The sequence below is a fragment of the Papio anubis genome, unplaced genomic scaffold (assembly GCF_008728515.1).
Source record: "Papio anubis isolate 15944 unplaced genomic scaffold, Panubis1.0 scaffold66, whole genome shotgun sequence".
Lineage (NCBI taxonomy): Eukaryota > Metazoa > Chordata > Mammalia > Primates > Cercopithecidae > Papio > Papio anubis.
This window is the reverse complement of record NW_022166823.1, coordinates 30,943-52,758: the sequence shown is the minus strand read 5'-3', so window position 1 is coordinate 52,758 and position 21,816 is coordinate 30,943. Positions and strand designations below refer to the sequence as shown.

General features: G+C 40.4%; 1 protein-coding gene and 1 long non-coding RNA gene across 2 annotated transcripts; both read right to left on the bottom strand.

The window, feature by feature from the left end:
- Positions 1 to 4,078: 4,078 nt before the first annotated feature.
- On the bottom strand, positions 4,079 to 19,190 carry LOC116273411 (zinc finger protein 233-like). The gene is given in 6 exon segments (XM_031662451.1): positions 4,079 to 4,751; positions 4,754 to 6,496; positions 11,891 to 11,986; positions 12,516 to 12,642; positions 14,409 to 14,470; positions 19,121 to 19,190. Coding segments are annotated over 5 exon segments (2,010 nt in total). The 5' UTR covers positions 14,424 to 14,470; positions 19,121 to 19,190; the 3' UTR covers positions 4,079 to 4,722.
- Positions 19,191 to 19,985: 795 nt separating this feature from the next.
- LOC116273413 lies at positions 19,986 to 20,582 on the bottom strand. The gene is made up of 2 exons (XR_004181756.1): positions 20,533 to 20,582; positions 19,986 to 20,189 (listed from the first exon to the last, which is right to left on the bottom strand). It is a non-coding gene; the product is annotated as an uncharacterized LOC116273413 (long non-coding RNA).
- Between the last annotated feature and the right edge of the window lie 1,234 nt (positions 20,583 to 21,816).

Here is a 21,816-nt window from a genome sequence, read left to right as displayed (position 1 = left end):
ACTGACAAAATGTTTGATGGCTTATCCATTCAGCGGAATACAGAGTGAAATGAGAGGAGGTAAATTTATAATTATTGGCATTGGTAGTTACTCAGAATAAGTTTAGGAAAGTGGGCAGAGACAGGATTTTGTGTGAATGTGTATATATGTGTATGTGATGTGTGTATGTATGTATGCATATGATCTTGTTACTTTAAGGGGGCTAGTGTAGTAATTTTTAACATTTTTGTAATGTTTTGTAAATGTTCTAAAACTTTTATTTTGAATTAATTCTAAACATTAAGAAAAGATGCAAGAATAATACAAAAGAATCCCACATATTCTTGGGGTCTCTAATGTGATTGCAGTTAAACCTGTTCATTTCCACATCTACTGCCTGAACTGAGAGAACGACACAGCTTTGGTTCCTCAGGCATGTGACCTCTTCAGCATGGTGACTTCACAGAAACTGGACATTACATGGTGGCTCAAAGCTAGTATCCAGATAAAAGCCAGCGCAAGTACTATGGCCTTTCCTAATCTAGCGTTGGAAGTTCCAACATTACTTCTGCCTCAGTTCGTTGAGACAGTGAAAAGCCTATCCACAATCAAGGGGGTAGGAAAATAATCTGTAAACATATTTTAAGACCATTGTAAGTTGATACAGTAATGTTTCCTAATCTACAGTTTATTCATTTTCCACAGTCATCCTATAATGTTTATAGCATTTTCTATTTCAGGGTCCAATCTAAAATGTGTCATGCCCTGCATTTCATTGTCATGTTTCTTTAGTCTTTAACCTAGATCAGTTCCATAGCCATTTTTTCTTTCATGAAATGAGCCTTTTTGAAGACAACAAGCTATTTTGTAGAACAACCCTAAATTTGAGTCCTCATGATTAGATTCAAGTTAAATGTTTGTAGATTGAGTATTGCATGAATAATGCATACTTCTCAGTGCATCACAATAGGAAACACATGATGTGTTTTGTTGGTGTTAGCATTGATAACTTGTATAAACTGGTGTCTCCCAGGTTTTTCCACTAAAAAATGGCTATTTTGGCTTTGAAATTGATAAGCAATTTGCAGGAAGATCTTTGAGCAATTTGTGTGGAAGATCTCATCTTTCACCCACTGGTTTTAGTGTTCATTGATGATTCTTGTCTGAATCAATTATTATTGTGATGACTGCAAAATGATGACTTTCTGACTCTGTCATTCCTTCTATTTTTAGGAATTGGCATCCTACTGTTTGTTAGAAGAGCTTTTCCTTCCCCTACCCCCATATCTCTCTACCTGTCTGTCGTCCATATGAACCTTTGTTTTCTGGTACAATAATATATTAGGTTTATCTTGTATATTCCCTGTCCCAGCCACAGAGCTCTGATTGCTTTTAGTGGGGAATGATACTTAGAAACCAAGATCTGGGTGCTGTGCATACTAATCATTATTGGGATAATAGTCGTGTGTGTGTGTGTGTGTCTGTGCAAAATAATGATCCCTCTCATTTTAAATAAGTATTGCAGGATTCTTGCTAAGGTATTTTCCCATTCCATATTTACTTCTTTCTCTAAGAGTCAGAAATTGGCTCCCAGCATCATCAGTATGTTTACTCATCTGTTCAGTTCTCCAGTACATGGCAACTAGTTTTGGAGTTGCTAAATAACATGAATGCACATAACAAACTTTGTTAGTGTTCATGATTTGTTTGCAGATCTTTTTCTCTTTAGACCAAGTATATATAGATAAAATTCTTTATTCAGGCCAGGCGCAGTGGCTCATGCCTGTAATCCCAGCACTTTGAGAGGCCAAGGCAGGAGAATCGCTTGAGCTCAGGAGTTTCAGACTAATCTGGGCAACACAGTGAGACCGTCTTTACAAAAAATTGGCTGGGCATGTTGGTGCATGCCTGTAGTCCCTGGTACTCAGGAAGCTGAGGCGGATTGGTTGAGTCCGGCAGGTTGGGACTACAGTGAACTAAGATTGCACCACTGCACTCCAGCCTGGTCAACTGAGACCTGTCTCAAAAAAATAAATAAATAAAAATAAAAAAAATAAAAAAAGCCAGACAATCTCCTGCTGCAAATGACAGGATTTTATTATTTTAATGGCTGGACAATATTGTGTGTGTATATACCACATTTTCTTTCTCCTGTCATTTGTAGCAACATGGATGGAACCAGAGGATATTGTTAAGTGGAATCATCCAGGCATAGAAAGACACATTTTACATATTCTCATTCCTATATGGGAACTAAAAATATTGATCCCAAGGAGGAAATGATTTAGAATGGTGGTTATCAGAGGTTGGGATGGACAGGGGTGAGGGAAAGATGGAGAGGTTAGTTAATGGGTACAAAAATATGATTAGATAGAACAGTGTCAGTAACACTAGAACTTATTTATTCTATCTAATCAATAACACAGTAGGACAACTACAGTTAATAATTTATTGTATATTTCAAAATAAATAGAAGATTTAGAATGTTCCCAACACAAAGAAATGATAAATGTTTGAGGTAATGGATATCCCAATTACCATGATTTGATCATTATACATTGTATGTGCACAAATCAAAATATCACATGCATCCCATAAATATATAGAACTATTAATATATTAATAAAAACTATTTCAAGTGTTTATTTTTAGAAAAAAATATTAATTCTACTCTGGAAAAATGTGTATACTTTAAAAGATTCTCCAGAAGGTTGATGCATGGTTCAAATGGCAAACCATAACCCACAGTACCGCTATGAATATTTATTTAGATATGATGTATTTAGGAAAATGAAAAGTCTCTACATGACTAAGAGCAAAAAGAGGTTCAGAAAATAGCTGCTTTAGAAGTGCACAGAAAAGGGAGTGTGATATGAGAATGTTAACTGAGCATTTTTTCTTTAAGTAAATTTCCTCAGTAGGTTGGAATGAACAAATATGGGAATCAACTCAACCAGAAGGGCAGAGGTGAGGGAATTACAGAATTGACCCAGAGCCCTATTTCAACCAAACCTAGTCCTGTCCTACCTGTATTCTTTTTGTTGTTTGTTTTGTTTTGTTTGAGATGGAGTCTCACACTGGTCACCTGGGCTGGAGTACAATGGTGCCATCTCGGCTTATGGCAACCTCCGCCTCCCGGGTTCAAGCGATTCTCCTGCCTCAGACTCTTGAGTAGCTGGGATTACAGGCACCCGCCATCACACTCGACTAATTTTTGTATTTTTAGTAGAGATGGGGTTTCACCATGTTGACCAGGCTGGTCTCGAACTCCTGACCTCGTGATCCACCCGCCTCAGCCTCCCAAAGTGCTGGGATTACAGGCATAAGCTACCGTGCCCAGCCTCTTCTTTTTAATTATGCATGCCAATAAATTTTGTTCCAGCTAGTTGGAGTGTGATTTTCTATTTCTCACAATTGAAAACATCTTGATTTAAACAACCATGAGCTCCAGCAGCCCACCCTAGTAATCTGGTGGTGACAAAGCAGAGCATTATTGGCCCTGTATTTCTTTTTTTGTTTTTATCTTTTTTATTTATTTTTTCTTTTTCATTTATTGGCCCTGTATTTCTGATGGTAGCATGAAACAAGATATCATGGAACTTAAGTACTCATTGTCCTGGAAGGTAAGGTTCAGGACAAAAAAAACCAGTGGGAAACTTTCTGCCACCTCCACTAAATAATACACCTGAGTAAACCCTTCATCCAATTACTATGATTTGATCATTACACACTGCATAACGTGTAATGGTGTCTGAGAAGTGTGGGGTGTTGTCCAAAATGCTGTGTCCTTAACAGGTTAGTCTAACATCTAAAATGCATGCCATATGATGTTCCCCTTTTTTGCAAAACCTTTCTCATGAAGCTTTATGGAACTAAAAACCAGTTGGGAATTTTTTCTTCATTCAGTCTGTTTCTGTCACAAAAGCTCCCAGAAAGAAAGATAGTAAAAGCCCCCACCAAAAAAACAGCACAGCTGTACACTGTATGGAAAAAGTCTTAAATGATCAGATAGAAATTTTGGCCTGTTACTGCTTGAAAAATGAAGCTGAACTGAGGACAGAAGCCAACTGCTAAAATATTACTCAAATTGTAGACTGCATGGTTTTCTGTGTTTTAATTAAATGTCATTTCCTTGAATTTATTTTAAGGCTTCTTGCAAGAATCCTTTTCTCAGTACAATTATAATGAAGAATTGGGGCTGAGCTCACTAAAATGTTCAAATATATGTCCTATATATGATAGATTTTTCCTATCAAATTAAACAATTCCAGGGAAGCCACTACTTGTTAGGTACTGGTTCAAGGTCATGATCATACAGCAGCAAACAATGTTCCTGCATGGAGCTTAGATTCTAGTGGACACAGATTTTGTCATGTCCCTCATTATACTTTTGATAAAGTTCTGACCTTATCATTTTGAAGTCTTCACTCCTGCATACTGCTTATTGAATGTGAAGGTTCTGATTCAAATGTATTGTATCATTCTTTATAGGGTTTCTTTGTTTTGTGTTCTCTTGACAACTGTGACATTTTGAGCTCTGCTTGAAACTGGTCATATTCATACAAAAAATAGGTTTTCTTCAATGGAATTCAGATGACTATAAAAACTCAGCTCACTCGTGAATTCTTAAAACATGACATTTTATAAATATTCTCTGCTGTGCGGATTTTCTAGGAAAATGAGAAGTCTAACTCTTGAAGAGCACCTCTATCACACTCATCATGATTAATGGATTTATCACCATCATGGACTCTCTGATGAATCTGAAGACATGAACTCTTACTAAAGCCCTTACCACACACAAAACATTTGTATGGTTTCTCTCCAGTATGGACTCTCTGATGGGCTTGAAGATGTGAGGTCTGACTGAAGCTCTTACCACACATGCCACATTTATAGGGTTTCTCTCCCGTGTGGATCCTCTGATGAACGTGAAGATATGAGTTCCAGATGAAGCCTTTCCCACATTCTTCACATTTGTATGGTTTCTCTCCTGTGTGGACTTTCTGATGGGCTTGAAGATGTGAACTCCAACTGAAGCCTTTCCCACACACATCACATTTGTAGGGTTTCTCTCTAGTATGGACTCGCTGATGGTCCTGGAGATGCGAACTCTGACTAAAGCCCTTCCCACATGTCTCACATTTGTATGGCTTCTCTCCTGTGTGAACTCTCTGATGGGCCTGAAGGTGAGAGATCTGACTGAAGTCCTTCCCACATGTGTCACATTTGTAGGGTTTCTCTCCTGTATGGACTCTCTGATGGGCCTGAAGGTGGGAATTACGGCTGAAGTTCTTATCACACACATCACATTTGTAGGGTTTCTCTCCAGTGTGGATTCTCTGATGGGCTTGAAGATTTGAGGCCTTACTGAAGCCCTTATCACATACCTCACATGTATATGGTTTCTCTCCAGTGTGAACTCTCTGATGAAGACCAGAATTCCTATTAAATATCCTGTCACTTACTTCCCATTTGTATGTCTTCTCTCTAGAGTGACCTCTCTGATGGGCTTGAAGTTGTGATGTCTGACTGAAGCCTTTATCATATACATCACATTTACAGGCTCTCTCTCCAGCACTATCTACACAGTGAATGTCAAAATCTAAGCTATGATGGAAGCCCTTCCCACACGTGCCACATGTACACAACTTCTCTCCCGGGTGAGTAAGCTCATGGGAGGGAAGACAGGAGTTCTGGTTGAAGCTCTGGGCACATACCTGACATCTGTAGAGGTTCTCTCCTGTGCTGACTCTCTGATGAGGTTGCACATGTGAGCCCTGACTGAAGCCCTCACCACTGTCACCATTCTGATAGCATTTCTCTCCTATGTGGACACATTGATGCCTGGGAAGCCCTGAGCTGTAACCTATGCCCTTCCCATACTCGACACTTACCTGAGGCTTGTCTTCTAAGTGTAGTTGCTGGTGAAGTTCAAGATTAGAGCTAACACTGAAGCCTTTTTCATTCTCATTAGAGGTTTGCTTTCCTGATTGGATTACGCTATGTTGGGATGATTCCTTCACACAGTCTTTTCCACAATTATTGTGGCTAAAAGCTTTCTCTCTTTTGTGTACTCCATGACCATCATGTTGATAAGCAATCCTTTGCGTAACACAATGGTCACATTTACAGAGATTATTTTTTACATCAATTTGCTGACACCTACTCTGATAATTCTGTGGTTCTCTCAGATACATTTTCCTCCAGAAATCCCAGGTGGTCCTCATTGGAAGCTCTTGATTTTTGATGCTATTTGAACTCTCCCCTTGCCCCTTTATTGTATAGTTCTCATCTTCAGAGACCTGAATAGATTCTCCTGTCCACACCTGACAGGGGGAATCACCTTGTTTTAGCAACTTGGACCTCTGGCCTTGAAGATTTATTATGAAGTCTTGATTACTGGTTAATTTACTTGTAAATTGTTCCCATATTTGCCAGCATATAAGTTCTTCATATGAAAGGAATCTTAATCTTACTTCTTGAAGGATATCTATCTCATTTTGATTCCTGTGTCCTGGAATGATAAAGAGAACTCAGAAATGAAAATGAAGACAAGTGAATATTTGTTCAGAAATAAAAAACATTTCACAGGTTGACCACACTGGGAAACCTTAATAAACCAGTGGAGAATTCAGCTTGACTTTATCATTGGGTTTTTTTTTTTTTTTTCTTTTTTTTTTTTGAGACGGAGTCATGCTCTGTCACCCAGGCTGGAGTGCAATGGTGTGATCTCGGCTCACTGCAAGCTCTGCCTCCTGGGTTCACGCCATTCTCTTGTGTCAGCCTCCCGAGTAGCTGGGACTACAGGCAACCGCCACCACGCCCAGCTCTTTTTTTTGTATTTTTAGTAGAGATGGGGTTTCACTGTGTTAGCCAGGATGGTCTCGATCTCCTGACCTCATAATCTGCCCGCCTTGGCCTCCCAAAGTGCTGGGATTACAAGCCACCGTGCCCGGCCTATCATTGGTTTTTTTCATGCCTATGGGAACAAAAAAGGCTGGTTTCTATATACAAAATGTTAATGAGACTCATTTAGAGCTATACCAAGATTGTTTTGTTTTTGTTTGTTTTTTTCTTTTTTTGAGACGGAATCTCACTCTGTCACCCAGGCTGGAGTGTGGTGGCATGATCTCGGCTTACTGAAACCTCCACCACTGGGGTTCAAGTGATTCTCCCGCCTCAGCCTCTGGAGGAGCTGGGACTACAAGTGCATGCCACCACACCCCATTAATTTTTTTGTATTTTTAGTAGAGACAGGGTTTCACCATGTTGGCCAGGCTGGTCTTGAACTCCTGACCTCAAGTCATCTGCCTGCCTTGGCCTCCCAAAGTGCTAGGATTACAGGTGTGAGCCACCATGCCTGGCCAATACCAAGACTTATGTATGTGGTCAAATACACATACAGAGCAACAAAAAGATGTCCTAGAAAGATGTTATAGAAGAGTAACTTTACCTCCTTGTCCATAAGAATAATCACTTAAAAATCCTCTCCTCTTTTCCATGGCAGATGTATAAAATCTACAAAATCCTGGCTATATGTAAGCCTCAGAATCATGGTTACATTGTACAACCTGCATCTGTATATGATAAAAAGTCCAAAATGGTTAGAAAAGCCTGAATCTCTCCTTCAGCATTTATAAGTGGATTGTTAAGTGATGCCAAGAATTCTCAGAGAAAGAGGGGACATCTTTGGCAAAAGTGAAGAGAATATAGAAAAATATCTTCTCTGTCTTGAGAATGAACCCATAAGATAGTACCATTATTTCCTTAATTTAGTCCTTAAAATATACATTTGATGAGCTAGATTTGGGAGAATTCTCCTTCTTTTCAATGAGGTTCTAAGTATATAATATTCAATTAGTGAACATGATAAGTGAAAAAAAATGAGAAAACATATTCCCATAGCTGACACACCCTATAGGAGAGTAAAGGCATTGAAAATTGTTGCCACTTGGTTTGACTGACTTTTCTGATAAACCTAAATGGCTAATACAAGATGGTCCCCAGTGATCACTCCCCGTTGCAATCCACTCCCTTTTGAAGTCCCCTCCCACACTGTATCAAGCTTGGTCTGTGAAACCAATAGAATATGGCAGAAGTGATGATCTGTCACTTCTGATGCTAGGTCATAAAAACACTGCGCTTCTATCTTCCACTCTCCTGAATCACTGGGTCTGGGGGAAACCAGCTGCCATGTTTTGAGGACACTTCAGCAGCCTAGGGAACGGCTCACTTAGCAAGGATGCGAGGCCTCCTGCCACAGCCATGTGAACGAGCCCACCTTGGAAGCAGGTCCTTCAGTCCCAGTCAAGCCTTCCGGGGACTGCAGCTGCGTCACTCTTTGACAACAGCTTTTTGAGATCCTGAGCGAGAACCCCTCAGCTAAGCTGCTCCCGTATGCCTAACCCACAGAAACTGTAAACCAGTGTTCGTTGTTTTAAGGTGCTAAGGTTTTTGTTTTGTTTTGAGACGAAGTTTCGCTCGTGTTCCCAAGGCTGGAGTGCAATGGTATGATATCAGCTCAATGCAACCTCTGCCTTCAGGGTTCAAGTGATTCTCCTGCCTCAGCCTCCCCAGTAGTTGGGATTACAGGCAGCCGCCACCACACCTGGCTAATTTGTGTGTGTGTGTGTGTATTTTTAGTAGAGATGGGGTTTCACCATGTTGGCCAGGCTGGTCTCGAACTCCTGACCTCAGGTGATCTGCCTGCCTCAGCCTCCTAAAGTGCTGGGATTACAGGTGTGAGCCACCGCATCTGGCCAAGGTGCTAAGTTTTACAGTAATTTGTTATACAATAATTGATGACTAACATAGGTGTCATAAAAATTATAACTAGGCTGAACATACGTCAGAAGAGTAACTATGTGCTGAAATAGTCCTTTAATGACACCTCTTTATTCCCTGCCGGTGAACTTTCTCCAGGAGAAGTAAAGACAGTGAGATCCACTCAGCACCCTTCTCTGTGAGGTTTTGTTTTATTGATCCTTGAGGGAGAAGATGCCCTTTAATTTGTACTTCTGTCCAGTGAAAATAGACCTCAGGAATATTTTGTGTAGGTGGAGCTGGGTACCTAGATGGACAGGCAGAGTGTGAAACCCTGAAAAATTCTGATGTTCACTCTGAAGAGAGGTGAGGGTAGAATACACTGTCAGATTTGTTCAGTTTTCCAAGGGCTGTAAGTTACATAGTTATATCCTTTTGTCAAAACTCATCCAATTGCACACTTAAGGTGTGCACATGTAAATTTTAACTCAGTAAAAAAGAACTGTAAAACAAGCCATTTTACTTTCTGAAAATTTAGGGAGCTATACACTTATAATTTGTACAGTTTTCTGTATATATTTCAATAAAAATTTGGCCAAAAATTAAAAAAAAAAATAAAGATTTGTGGCTGGGCATGGTGGCTCATGCCTATAATCCCAGCACTTTGGGAGGCCAAAGCAGGCAGATCACAAGGTCAAGAGATGGAGACCATCCTGGCCAACATGGTGAAACTCCATCTCTACTAAAAATACGAAAATTAGCTGGGTGTGGTGGCGTGCTCCTATAGTCCCCACTACTTGGGAGGCTGAGGTAGGAGAATCGCTTGAACCTGAGAGGCAGAGGTTGCAGTAAGCCGAGATTGTGCCACTGCACTCTAACCTGGCGACAGAGCAAGACTCCATCTAAAAAAAAAAAGAAAAAAAAGTAAAGATTTGCTCAAGGAGGCAAAGAAGAAGTTGGGAAGCTACCTATTAAGAAAAAAAAAAAAAGGACAATGGCAATAACTGGGATCAAATTCCCAAGTTTAGGTTTGTACACAAAAATGAGGCAGTCAGAAACAAAAAAAAGAAAATTTTTAAAAATGAGGCAGTCAGCCAAAGAAGTCAGCATCCAGCATTCCTGACTGCAATGCAGTAAACTTTCATGCAGCATGGAGATACAAGAAAATAAAAGATAAGAAGATTGAAAAGATTTTACTACCCCAGCTACTTCCAAAATCCAGGGTCTGTCTCTCTCAGCTAAGCAGAGAGATTCTCCTGGGTTTTTGGTTTGCTTTTTTGTTTGTTTGATTTAGTTTTGGGTTTTGGTGGGTAAAGTCAAGTAGGAATGACTTTAATTCGTATATTTTAGGTATTTATGATGTATATTCAAATTAAAGATAAATGAAGGAAGGAGTGAAGAAAAGGGGGAATGAAATAAGGAAGAGAAAGAATAGAAAGAGAGGGGTGAAAGCAGCGCAGGGAGGTTGTCCCTGGGTGTATGGATAAGGCAACTCTCACCAAAGGTCACGCAGATAACACAGGTTAGGGAGAGCTGTGAGGGAGCCATTTCACTACTATTCAAATGAAAACACCTATCCTTCATCCATTAACTGACGTTACTGACATCAGTCCATTAACCCATTCAGTTACTCATTCAACAAATATTGAATGAACGTGTACTATGTGCCAAGCCTATGAAAGGCAATAAGGATCAGCAATTTTAAAACAGGTAAAATTAGTGTTGGGCACAGTAGTGTACTCCTGTAGTCCCGGCCCAGGAGTTTGAGCTGCAGCAAGCTATGATTGTATCACTGCACTCTAGCCTAGGTGAAAAAGCCAGACCCCCATCTCTAAGAAAAGAAAAAGAAAAATGAAAAGAAAACAGGTAAAATTCTTACACTCAAGAAGTTACACTGTAGTGGGGAAAGAGACCATAAAAAAGTAAACAAAATATAATACATGAATATGTCAGCTGGTGATTGATGGTTAATCACAAAGGCAGAATAAAGAGATGGGTATTTAATTAAATGTATTTATTTATTTATTTTATTTATTTTTGAGACAGGGTCTTGTTCTGTCACCCAGGCTACAGTGCAGTGGCACAATTATAGCTCACTGCGAGCTAATTTTTTTATTTGTTGTAGAGGTGGGGTCTCGCTGTGTTGTCCAGGCTGGTCTTAAACTCTTGGCCTCAAGTGATCCTCCCACCTTGGCTTCCCAAAGTGCTGAGATTACAGGGATGAGCCATCTCGCCCAACCAAGGATAGGTATTTTAAACAGGGTAGTCAAAGCAGGTTTCTGTGATGTTTCTATGATGAGATGACATCTGACCAGATACAAAGGAAGTAGGTAGGGAGCCAAGAGGATGTATGAGGTAAGAACATCCCATGCAGACAGAACAGCAGGGCTTCAGGTAGAGAGAAATACATGCAGGCCAGGCACAGTGGCTCACGCCTGTAATCCTAACACTTTGGGAGGCTGAGGTGGGAGGATTGCTTGAGCTCAGGAGTTTGAAACCAGCCTGGTAACATGGTAAGACCTCATCTCTACCAAAAAAATACATACATATATATATAAAATATATGTATGTATTTTTAAAATTAGCCTGGTTTAGTGGCATGTGCCTGTAGTCCCATTCCAGCTACTCAGGAGGCTGAGGTGAGAAGATCAATTGAGCCCGGGAGGTCGAGGCTGCAGTGAACCATGATTGCACCACTGCACTTCAGCCTGGGCCACAGAATGAGACCCGTCTTTAAAAAAACATAAAAAACAAAAGCACACTGGGCATGTATAAGAAACACACAGCAGTCTTGTGTGGCTGGAAAGGAGTGAAAGGCAAAGGATAGAAAATAAATTCACAGGGAGTGGGTGGCCAGGTCACATAGGACCCTGAAGGCTCATACAGATTTCGGAATTAATGAGTGAGATGGGAAGTTGCAGAAGGGTTTTGAGCCAAGAAGCAATATGATCTGACTTACAAGATCTGGCTGCTAGGTGGAGAATGGACTGGAGGGAGGTAAAAGGAGGAAGGTCATGTGCAAGCTGCTGCAGTAAACCGGGGTGATGAATGCTGAGGGCTTGGGCCAGGCTGGTGGCCTAGGAGGTGGTGAGGAGGAGAGGACTGGGTTGTACCACGCAAAGACTCAGAGCTGCATGGTTCTCACCTGAACAGCCATCTCCTTGGATTTCTGTCTCCGTCAGCCACAGTTTGTCTTCTCTTCCCAACTGTAGTATCACATCTAGTTTGAAGGGGTGATAGCCTGTGAAAAAGAAATGGCATATATATAAAGTGAATACATTATAGTCAAAAATTTTAATTCCAACACTACCATTTTCATGCGCTCTAAGTAGTATTTTTCAAAATTGTGATCATGAACTGTTATCTGAATACCTTTTAATTTGTGATCCGGTACACAAATACATAAGTGTCAATCACTGAATCAAGTGATCAGATAATCTGATCCTATCCATTGTCTACTTTGATCACATCTTTCCTGTTTCTGCTTACAATTTTTGCTGCACTGAGTGCAGTTCTTGACAAGGAGCTATAATATTTCTACTTCATTAAACACAATATAACTCACCAACTGATTTCAAAGCCCACCAAGATTTCACAACAGCAATTTGAGAAAAATAGACAAAGTATAGACAAGGTATCCCTGGGGAATTAGGAAATTCACATCCCCAAGTTCAGGGAAGCATTTTAAGCATCTCAAAGTCTTAAATAATTGAAAGCAGGACGGTCCAGAGGGCTGACTTTCAGTTACAATTTGAGGTGCTTGTGCTCACCCACTGACAGCCAGTTCCTGAAGTTCTCCAGCATCACATCTTGGTACAGCTTTCTCTGGGCAAGGTCCAGCAACCCCAACTCCTCCCTGGTGAAGACCACAGCCACATCCTTGAATGTCACCATCTCCTACAACATCAAGTAGATGTAATCTCAATCTGATGGCCAATATCTACTGGGAGAGAGGCAGCACTAAGCAGGTAGAAAGAACAGGCAGGAAAATGTTCTGGATTGTGAAGGCCTCAAATCAACTTTAAGTAGCTTCCTCCTTTTCTCCATCCCACATGCCAGTCTCATAGACTACTTTTCCACAGTCACATCAAAAGTGTATGCTACTAAAAAATAACCCCTGTGTATTTGGTGACATTTGTAAGTATTCCAACAGTAAATGCCCCAGCACTGTAAACCTTGACTCACACGGAATATGTATTTTATAACTTGACTGATACTACGAAATTGTCCTAGAAATGTTGGGTCAATTTAGTACCAATGCCGAAAAAGGTGTTTGCACATGCATGTTTATAGTAGCACAATTTGCAATTGCAAAAATGTGGAACCAACCCAAATGCCCATCAATCAATGAGTAGATAACGAAACTGTGTGGCCAGGCACAGTGGCTCACGCCTGTAATCCCAGCACTTTGGGAGACTGAGGCAGGTGAATCATGAGGTCAGAAGTTCGAGACCAGCCTGGCCAACATGGTGAAACCATCTCTACTAAAAATACAAAAAAGTGGTCGAAAGTGCCTGCAATCCCAGCTACTCGGGAGGCTGAGGCAGGAGAATTGCTTGAACCCGGGAGGCAGAGATTGCAGTGAGCCAGGATCACGCCACTGCACTCCAGCCCAGGCAACAGTACTAGGCTCCGTCTCAAAAAAAAAAAAAAAAAAAAAGGGAAAAGAAACTGTGGTGTATATATATATGATGGAATAGTACTCAGCCATAAAAAGGAATGAATTAATGGCATTCACAGCAAGCTGGATGATATTGGAGACTATTATTCTATATGAAGTAACTCAGGAATGGAAAACCAAACATCGTATGTTCTCACTCATAAATGGGAGCTAAGCTATGAGGATCCAGAGGTATAAGAATGACACAATGGACTTTAGGGCCTCAGCTGAGGGATAACAGAGGATGCCTCTGGGGAGTAAGGAACTAACTTGAAAGAGACAGGAGGGACCTTTTTGGGGTAATATAAGTGTCCTATATCTTGTTCTGAGTGGTGGGCTAATGCAATTATACAACTGTCAGAGTGGGATATACAACTGTTATTGACCTGACCACTTAAGAGATATGTAATTTTGTAAGTAAATATTGCATTTTTAAAGCCTCATGAAAAAGTATTGCAAATTGAAATAACATTTAGAGACACAATATTGTGTATGTTTGTTCATAGCCTCTGAAAAATTAGACACAAAATGAAAACCCTTCTGAGACAAATACATAAACACTAAATCATACAAAACTCCAGCGATAACATTAACTGAAAAAAGAAAATTATATATAGAATGTGACTGTAGTTCTGTAAAATACACTGATGAGTATACATATAAGACACACAATATGTAAATACATATAAAGTAGTATGGAGGAAATAGATGATTTGTATTTTAGTGTAGTAATGTGGACGTTTTCTCCCATTTTTTGATATCTATGAATTTTTGTACTACTACTTATGAAATAAAGAAGATAAAATAAAACTACCAAAACTAAAAACAAAACAAAAGCTAAAGACATAAACAAAAAATTGAACCAATCGACAATCAAGTAACTAGCAGATCCCAAATACCAGTTTTCCTCCTTTATCTTTCTCAAGGAAGAGGAAAAAAAAGTGTCTAATCTTTGAGGGAAAGAGATGTCATTTTAAGAGATAAAAATCAAAACTCAACTCACCCGAAACTTGGTCATTTTCTCCTGCTCCTTCTAGGGAAGGGCAGGGTCCTGCGAAGGCAGAACTGGGAAAAGAAAGAAGCCATGAGAAATAGGACATAGCCCACATGGCCGTTCTGGGTGAATTTTTAAAAGGTGGCCGAGCATGGTGGCTCACACCTGTAATCCCAGCACTTTGGGAGGCCGAGGCAGGCAGATTGCTTGACCTCAGGAGTTCGAGACTAGCCTGGGCAACATGACGAAACCCCATCTCTACAAAAAAATACAAAAATTAGCCGGGTGTGGTGGCACACACCTGTAATCCCAGTTACTCTGGAGGCTGAAGTGGGAGGATGGCTCGAGCCTGGAAGGTGGAGGTTGCAGTGAGCCAAGATGGTGCCACTGTACTCCAGCCTAGGCAGTACAGCCAAACTTTGTCTCAAAAAAAAAAAAAAAAGACCCTTTCTTCAGCACATATCACTAGCCGCTCAGCCAGGGGCCCTTCTGCAGTAAACAACCTGCCCGATTCTAAGTAGCAAGCCTAACATAAGAGCCCTTTGTAGTTTCCAGGGTTATCATTCTCATACTGGACACTGTGGGAAATGAAAGGCAGCAGAATGTACTTGCTACAAAAGTGGATTCTGGGGTCACAAGGTCTGGGGTCAAATCCTGGCTTGGCTACTAACTCTTTAAGCTCATTAACCTCCCCATTCCTCAAATCCGTCACCTGCAAATGAGAAAAATAGTGCTTTCTTGCAAGATTATTATAAGGGTCAAATGTGTGAACAGATGGAAACTCTTATAAATGATTTCCCTGTAGTTGCACAAAAGCAGATGATATTATGCATCATAAAATTGTTGTTACAAATGTCTTTTGCCATCATTTCCAACAAAAGAATCTTTTATAACATCCAGATTTCAAAGACTGTACAATGCTTTATCTTATGAAATTCACCTTTACCTCTGAAAAGTCTATAATTCTGATTGGCTACATTACTTACTACTTTGTTGTCCTGTAATATTTAATTGATATCAGTGTTCAGTTTTATAAAAGGTATAAATATTTATGAATTTTCTTCATGTAGACAGGAGAGTCTTAGTGGTGTATCTCCCTTTCCCATGCTCACTGTCGCAAGGAAATACTAATTTAAAATGTGTCTCTGCGATTGTTTTTTCTAATTTTGAATGAAAGTTTGACAGTATGTGTCTCACTTAAGTGAAAAATACTGTAGTACTAATAATAGATCCTAATCTACAGAGTTGCTTTTGGGATTAAGTGAGCAAATCAAATAGTCTTGGCTAGGCTAATCCATAGAGACAAAAAATAAATTAATAGTTGCCAGAGGCTGAGAGAGGAGATAGTAAAGAATGATGGCTAGGGAATAGGAGGTTTCTTTTGGGGGTGATACAGATGTTCTTGAATTAGAAAATAGTGATGGTTGTACAACCTAACATTGTGAATACACTAAATGCCGCCGAATTGTACACTTTAAAAGGGTGAATTATATGGTATATGAATTATGACTCAATTTTTAAAATAGTGGGGAAAAGCCTTGATTCAGTGTCGGGCACATTATATAAGCTCTCAGTAAGTGATGACATGATGACTGTTGTTCCCATTTAGTGGATGAGGAAGCTGAGGATTACTGAGATTAAGTTACCCAAGGTCACAGAGCTGGTGAGGTGAGACTGCATCTAAATCCAGCTGAGTCCGGAGCCTGTCTCTTAATCGTGTCTCCTTCTCTAATCAGAAATATGAAGACATGGAAGGAGTCATGTCTTAGAGATCAGAGAAAGGGGAGTTGGAGGGTGTGAACTGCTGAAAATGATCTGCTGAGAGATACTGGAGCCAGATGATGAGGAACCTAATATCCTAATTGACTCTTCTGACGTACTAGCTCTTTGTGCCTGTTTCCTTGCCCATAAAGTGAGGACAACAACAGCATCTACTTCGTAGGGTTATTAAGAGGTTTCAGTGAGTATATACAAGATAGCGTTCAATACAGATAGCTACTCCCGTTCACGGGTCCTCCTACTTCAGGCAGAAACACTCTAGTAGGGAAAAGAGCAATGTATTCTCTTCTCAAAGCTAGGGAGAGATCAATTCTTAACATCCAATTCCCTTTGTTCTGGTCCTATATTTCCCTGCACCCTCCTGCTCTGCTCAGTAACAGGATTTTGCAAGACTTGACATTTCACAACATTTAGTAGAAAAAAGCAAATGGGGTCTGGAGTGCCTGGCTCAGCTCTGCTCACTATATGTACCAGGGCCACTTTTCTAGGCCTGAATTTCCAGACTTTGTTCATTCCTAGGTTGTCAAGTCCTCTCGTGCCTTTGCTCCTGCCACTCTGCCTCCAGAGAGGACCAGCTTCCCTGTCCTTCTCTGTAATCCCTCCTCTTGGAAGCATTCTGAGTAGCTGGGGCATTTGGGGTATAATTAGTAAATCAAGCATCTGTTTTGCCTGTGAGATAATGAACAATTACTCATCTTTTTATCCCAAGCACCTAGAGTATAGTGAGTATTTGATGCACACGGAATCAAAGAATGACACACAGACAAGGATTGTACTAATTGATCTCCAAGATTCTCTTGAGCTACAAAATTCTGAGGCTATTCCTAATTGGGAGGAGGAGAAGATGAACTTTATCTGTCAATTTCTTCTTGCTTTTTAATTTCATTTGCTTTGCTCAATTAACATCAAGGTCATCCTTCAAAGTGAAATCATTAAGCCGGGCGCAGTGGCTCACGCCTGTAATCCCAGCACTTTAGGAGGCCGAGACGGGCGGATCATGAGGTCAGGAGATCGAGACCATCCTGGCTAACACGGTGAAACCCCATCTCTACTAAAAAATACAAAAAACTAGCTGGGCAAGGTGGCGGGCGCCTGTAGTCCCAGCTACTCGGGAGGCTGAGCCAGGAGAATGACGTGAACCCAGGAGGCGGAGCTTGCAGTGAGCTGAGATCCGGCCACTGCACTCCAGCCTGGGCGACAGAGTGAGACTCCGTCTCAAAAAAAAAAAAAAAAGTGAAATCATTCATAAAAGGGTCATAGATTGTGGATAATGTAAACCCTATCTATTTATTTATTTTAATAGCAGTGTCAGGTATTTACTCAAATGTCATCTCCTCAGAGTTCTTCCCTGCAAATCCTTTAAAAATTTTTTCTTTGATTATTACTCTTGAGCATCTCCCAGTCATTGCCTAAGCTGTGAAACCATTTCTTTTCCTCTTTTTATTTTTATTTTTAATTTTTTTGAGACACACTTTCATTCTCTTTTCCAGGCTGGAGTGCAGTGGCATGATCTCAGCTCACTGCAACTTCTGCCTCCTGGGCTTAAGCGATCCTCCTACCTCAGCCTCCCGAGTAGCTGGGACCACAGGTGTGCACCACCACATCCAGCTAATTTTTTAATTTTTTTTGTAGAGATGGAGTCTCACTATGTTGCCCAGGCTGGTGTTGAACTCCTGGGCTCAAGCCACCCTCCCGCCTCAGCCTTCCAAAGTGTTGGGATTACAGGCATGAGCCACTGCACCCCCATGGGACTGACATTTCTCAGGGCTGAAGGAGAGTGTGGCACAAAGGTCAAGAACCCACTCTGCCTGAGCTCAAACTCCCAGTTCAGGCGCTTTCCTGTTGTTTTACTTTGGGAAGATAAATATTTTACCCATCAGTGTTGTCATCTGTAAAATAGGAATGATAATATTATCATTGTTATGAAGATTAAGCTAATGAATGCATGTAAAGCCTATAGAAGAGACCCTGGCACTCATTGTATTAACAATTATTACTCATTCATGAACACATGCCTAATCCAACCTCCCGTTTATTCCATAAATATTTGAGCTTTTGCCCAGCAGGAAAAATAATATTGCTAATGAGTGAAGGAAATCTGTTCTCCAACTGAGCAGAAATAGCAATAGCATGTATTAAGTCCTCTCACGTTGGGACAATGTTACAAAGAGTCAGGGGGTCGAGACCCTCCTCTCTGCAGCCCTCCGGTTAGTCAGGGCTGAGGAAGGAAAGGGGGTTGGAAGATATCCAAACTGTGTTTCTGGTCCAGGATGAATGACAGTGGACATCCCCAGGCACCACATGGAGGTGAGACACACTCATGCCTTAAAGGAGAAGGAAAAATAAAAAAGATGGAGAGAAAATTGACGCCCCCCTCCCCCCGTTAGGAAGCCAGGAACAGCCCCGCGGAGTGCAAGGATCAGAGAAGGGTGAGTGGCGCTGCACCTGGAGCTCAGAACCCACCGCGGGCTCACAGAAACTTTCAGAGACTGAACGCCTCTCCTCTCCGGGAAGAAATAAGAGATTGGCAACAACCAGCCACCTTTTCAGTGTGTGCCAGGATCGGTCCTAAGCATTTTTACATCTATCTTACGTAAATCTCACGAAACTCCTACCAGATAGGTACTACTATGAAATTCACTTTACAGAGGAGAAACGGAGAAATTATATGCCAAGATTATATTGCCAGAAGGCGGCAGAGCGTGTGGAAGGTGGGGAAAACCAGGGAACTTGAGCGCCCAGGACACCCTCAAACCAGACGTGCGACCAGGAGCCATTCCCAAATTGGAGACCCATGCACCGCCCTAAAAGCAAAGAGCAAGCAAAACATCGACCCCGCCCTCTGTAGCTTCTCTTTACTGAGGGCGAAGGCAGGCACCTGCGAGTCCCACGCCCAGGCCAGGAAAGCTCGCTGTAGATGCAGAGGTTCCGCGCTGACTCACCTCCCAGAGGGGATTGATGACGGCTGCCTCGCCCTCCTGCAGCGGAAGTGCACAAGGTTGCAACGACTCCTGCACTACACTTCCCAGAATGCCCGAGCGGAAACAGGCTACCGTCCCGCCCCGCCAAACGGAAGTAGTCTTAGCTACCTGTTTCTCACGCACTACGCTTCCTAAAATCTTCCGCAAGGCAGACCTTGCCACTTTAAATTATTTATTTATTTTTAAGTATGTTAGTGGATTCAGTTAACTGTTCTCAGGGGCTATTAGCGCTTGACCTTTATTTTTCTGTTCCTTCCCTGTTCTGTTTTCTTTGTTTCCTTTCTAAAGTGACACTACAACTAAGTGTGACTGGAAAGTTAAATGTGGCTGTTTCAAAGAGTGGAGAGGCAAAAAAAAAAAAAAGAAAAGAAAAAAGAAAATTAAAAAATGAAGTAAATGTGGCTGTATAGAGAGAAAGGTGAACAGAGAATCTCAAACTCTTTTTTATCTTATTGCATTCTTTACATGTGCCTGGATATATCTAGACAATGATATCTATCATGAGCGATTCAAAGATGTTAAAGACTCACAGGAAGGAAAAGTAACCTTTGATCGGGTCACAGAACAACAAAATTTTCTCATTTTTGTTGGGTTTAATTGATCACTTTGAAATACAGGGATTTTTGGCAAATGAAAGGAGCTGGCAGGGAAGTGAAGGAAATATGCTAACAGTGAACTATCTAAAATAAGAAATCAAGAAACTATTCCATTTACAAACACTACAAAAAAATTATACCTAGGACTACACTTAACCAAGGAAGTGAAAGAACTCCAGGTTGATAACTATAAAACACTGATGAAAGAAATTGAAGACGACACAGAAAAATGGAAAGATATTCCATATTTATTGATTGGAAGAATTAATGCAGTCAACCCTTGAACAACTCTGGGATTGGGACAGTCACCCCCATCACACAGTCAAAAATGCATCTATAGGCTGGTTTGGGTGCAGTAGTGTTACAACTGGTGATCACAACCAGTTCCAGATTTCTTTGTTCCTTCTTCACTCCAACTGCTTCACTTGACTAACCTTAAAAAAAAAAAAAAAAAAAGTTAAAAAGAATGCACGTAAAACTTTTGACTCTCAAAAAAACAGCTAATAGCCTACTATTAAACAGAATCCTTATAGATAACATAAACAATTAAAACATATTTTGTAGGTTCCATGTATTATATACTGTATTCTTACAATGAAATAAGCTAGAGAAAAGAAAATGTTACTAAGAAAATCAAGAGGAGCCAGGTGCAGTGGCTCATGCCTGTAATCCTAGCATTTTGGGTGGCCAAGGAGGGGCAGATCACGAGGTCAGCAGTTTGAGACCAGCCTGGCCAACATGGTGAAACCCCATCTCTACTAAAAATACAAAAATTACCTGGGCTTGGTGGCATATGCCTGTAATCCCAGCTACTCCAGAGGCTGAGGCAGGAGAATTGCTTGAACCCGGGAGGCAGAGGTTGCAGTGAGCTAATATTGTGCCACTGCACTCCAGCCTGAGCGACAGAGCGAGACTCCATCTAAAAATAAAAAAAGAAGAAGAAAAAGAAAATCAAGAGAAAGAGAAAATACATTTACAGTACTGTACTGTATTGATACTGTAAGTTTACACCATCTGTTTAAGAAACTGTCTTTCTGAAATAGCAGGCAACTGCAGCTTCAGACCTCAATTTACAGTACATAACAAGCAATCCAACTTTTATAATGTCATGACTTTTCTATGCATCTTAGGAGCACTTCCAACATCACTAGTGGCAGTTCACATAGGTCCCATGGTATTATTCAAGATTTATGGTATTGCACTAAACATAATAAGAAATAAGAGGAAACCATGAGATCACTTTTTACTGTAATATACAATTTACTGGAGAGATGAACTGCTCATTTTGAGATGATTAGCATCACTTGGAATTTTAAGCAGATATTCACACACATGAGCTCACCACAATAGTGACAGGAGATAGCTATTAAATTATTACAGTAGTGCAGCATGTACTACAGTTAACTTTATGCAGTTTTGATTTAATATTGCATCTTTGTTTTACATTTCTCCTCACTGTGAATGTACAGTCTGTGTTTGTGTGTGTAAGTTTTGATAAGTTTTACCTTTTTATAATAAATTCATATATATTTTATGGTAGTAAGTGATAAAATAGACTAATATCTACATATATTTTATGCATTCATGATATACCTAAATTTTTCTTAATTGTTTGATATTTCTAGGCTACATGGCTTATCTGTGAGCTTTTTCACATGTAAGTGGACCCGTGCAGTTTAAACCTGTGTTGTTCAAGGGCCAACTGTATTGTAATTTGCAAAAAAAACACCTAAATTATATCTTGAAAATGCTTCTTATTTCAACTTATATTTTTTTATATCCACTCAGCTTGCTCTTGAGATGATAAATACAATAGAATGATCATCAACACATCAAGTCAATGTGGAATCCAAAACGAAGTAATTATCTAACAGCCTTGTAAAAGCACGTGTATCAAGACTTCTTGCAGAGACTTTCTTTCCAATGTGGTTTTCTCTAGAAAGGAGAAAGTTGTTCTGTTTTATTTAAGTTATAGGGGGTGGGTATTGTGTATAGGATGGGTAGGAAACTGTCTTCGATATTTTCTACTACAATTTTTTTAGTTCAGTCAGCAGAATTTTG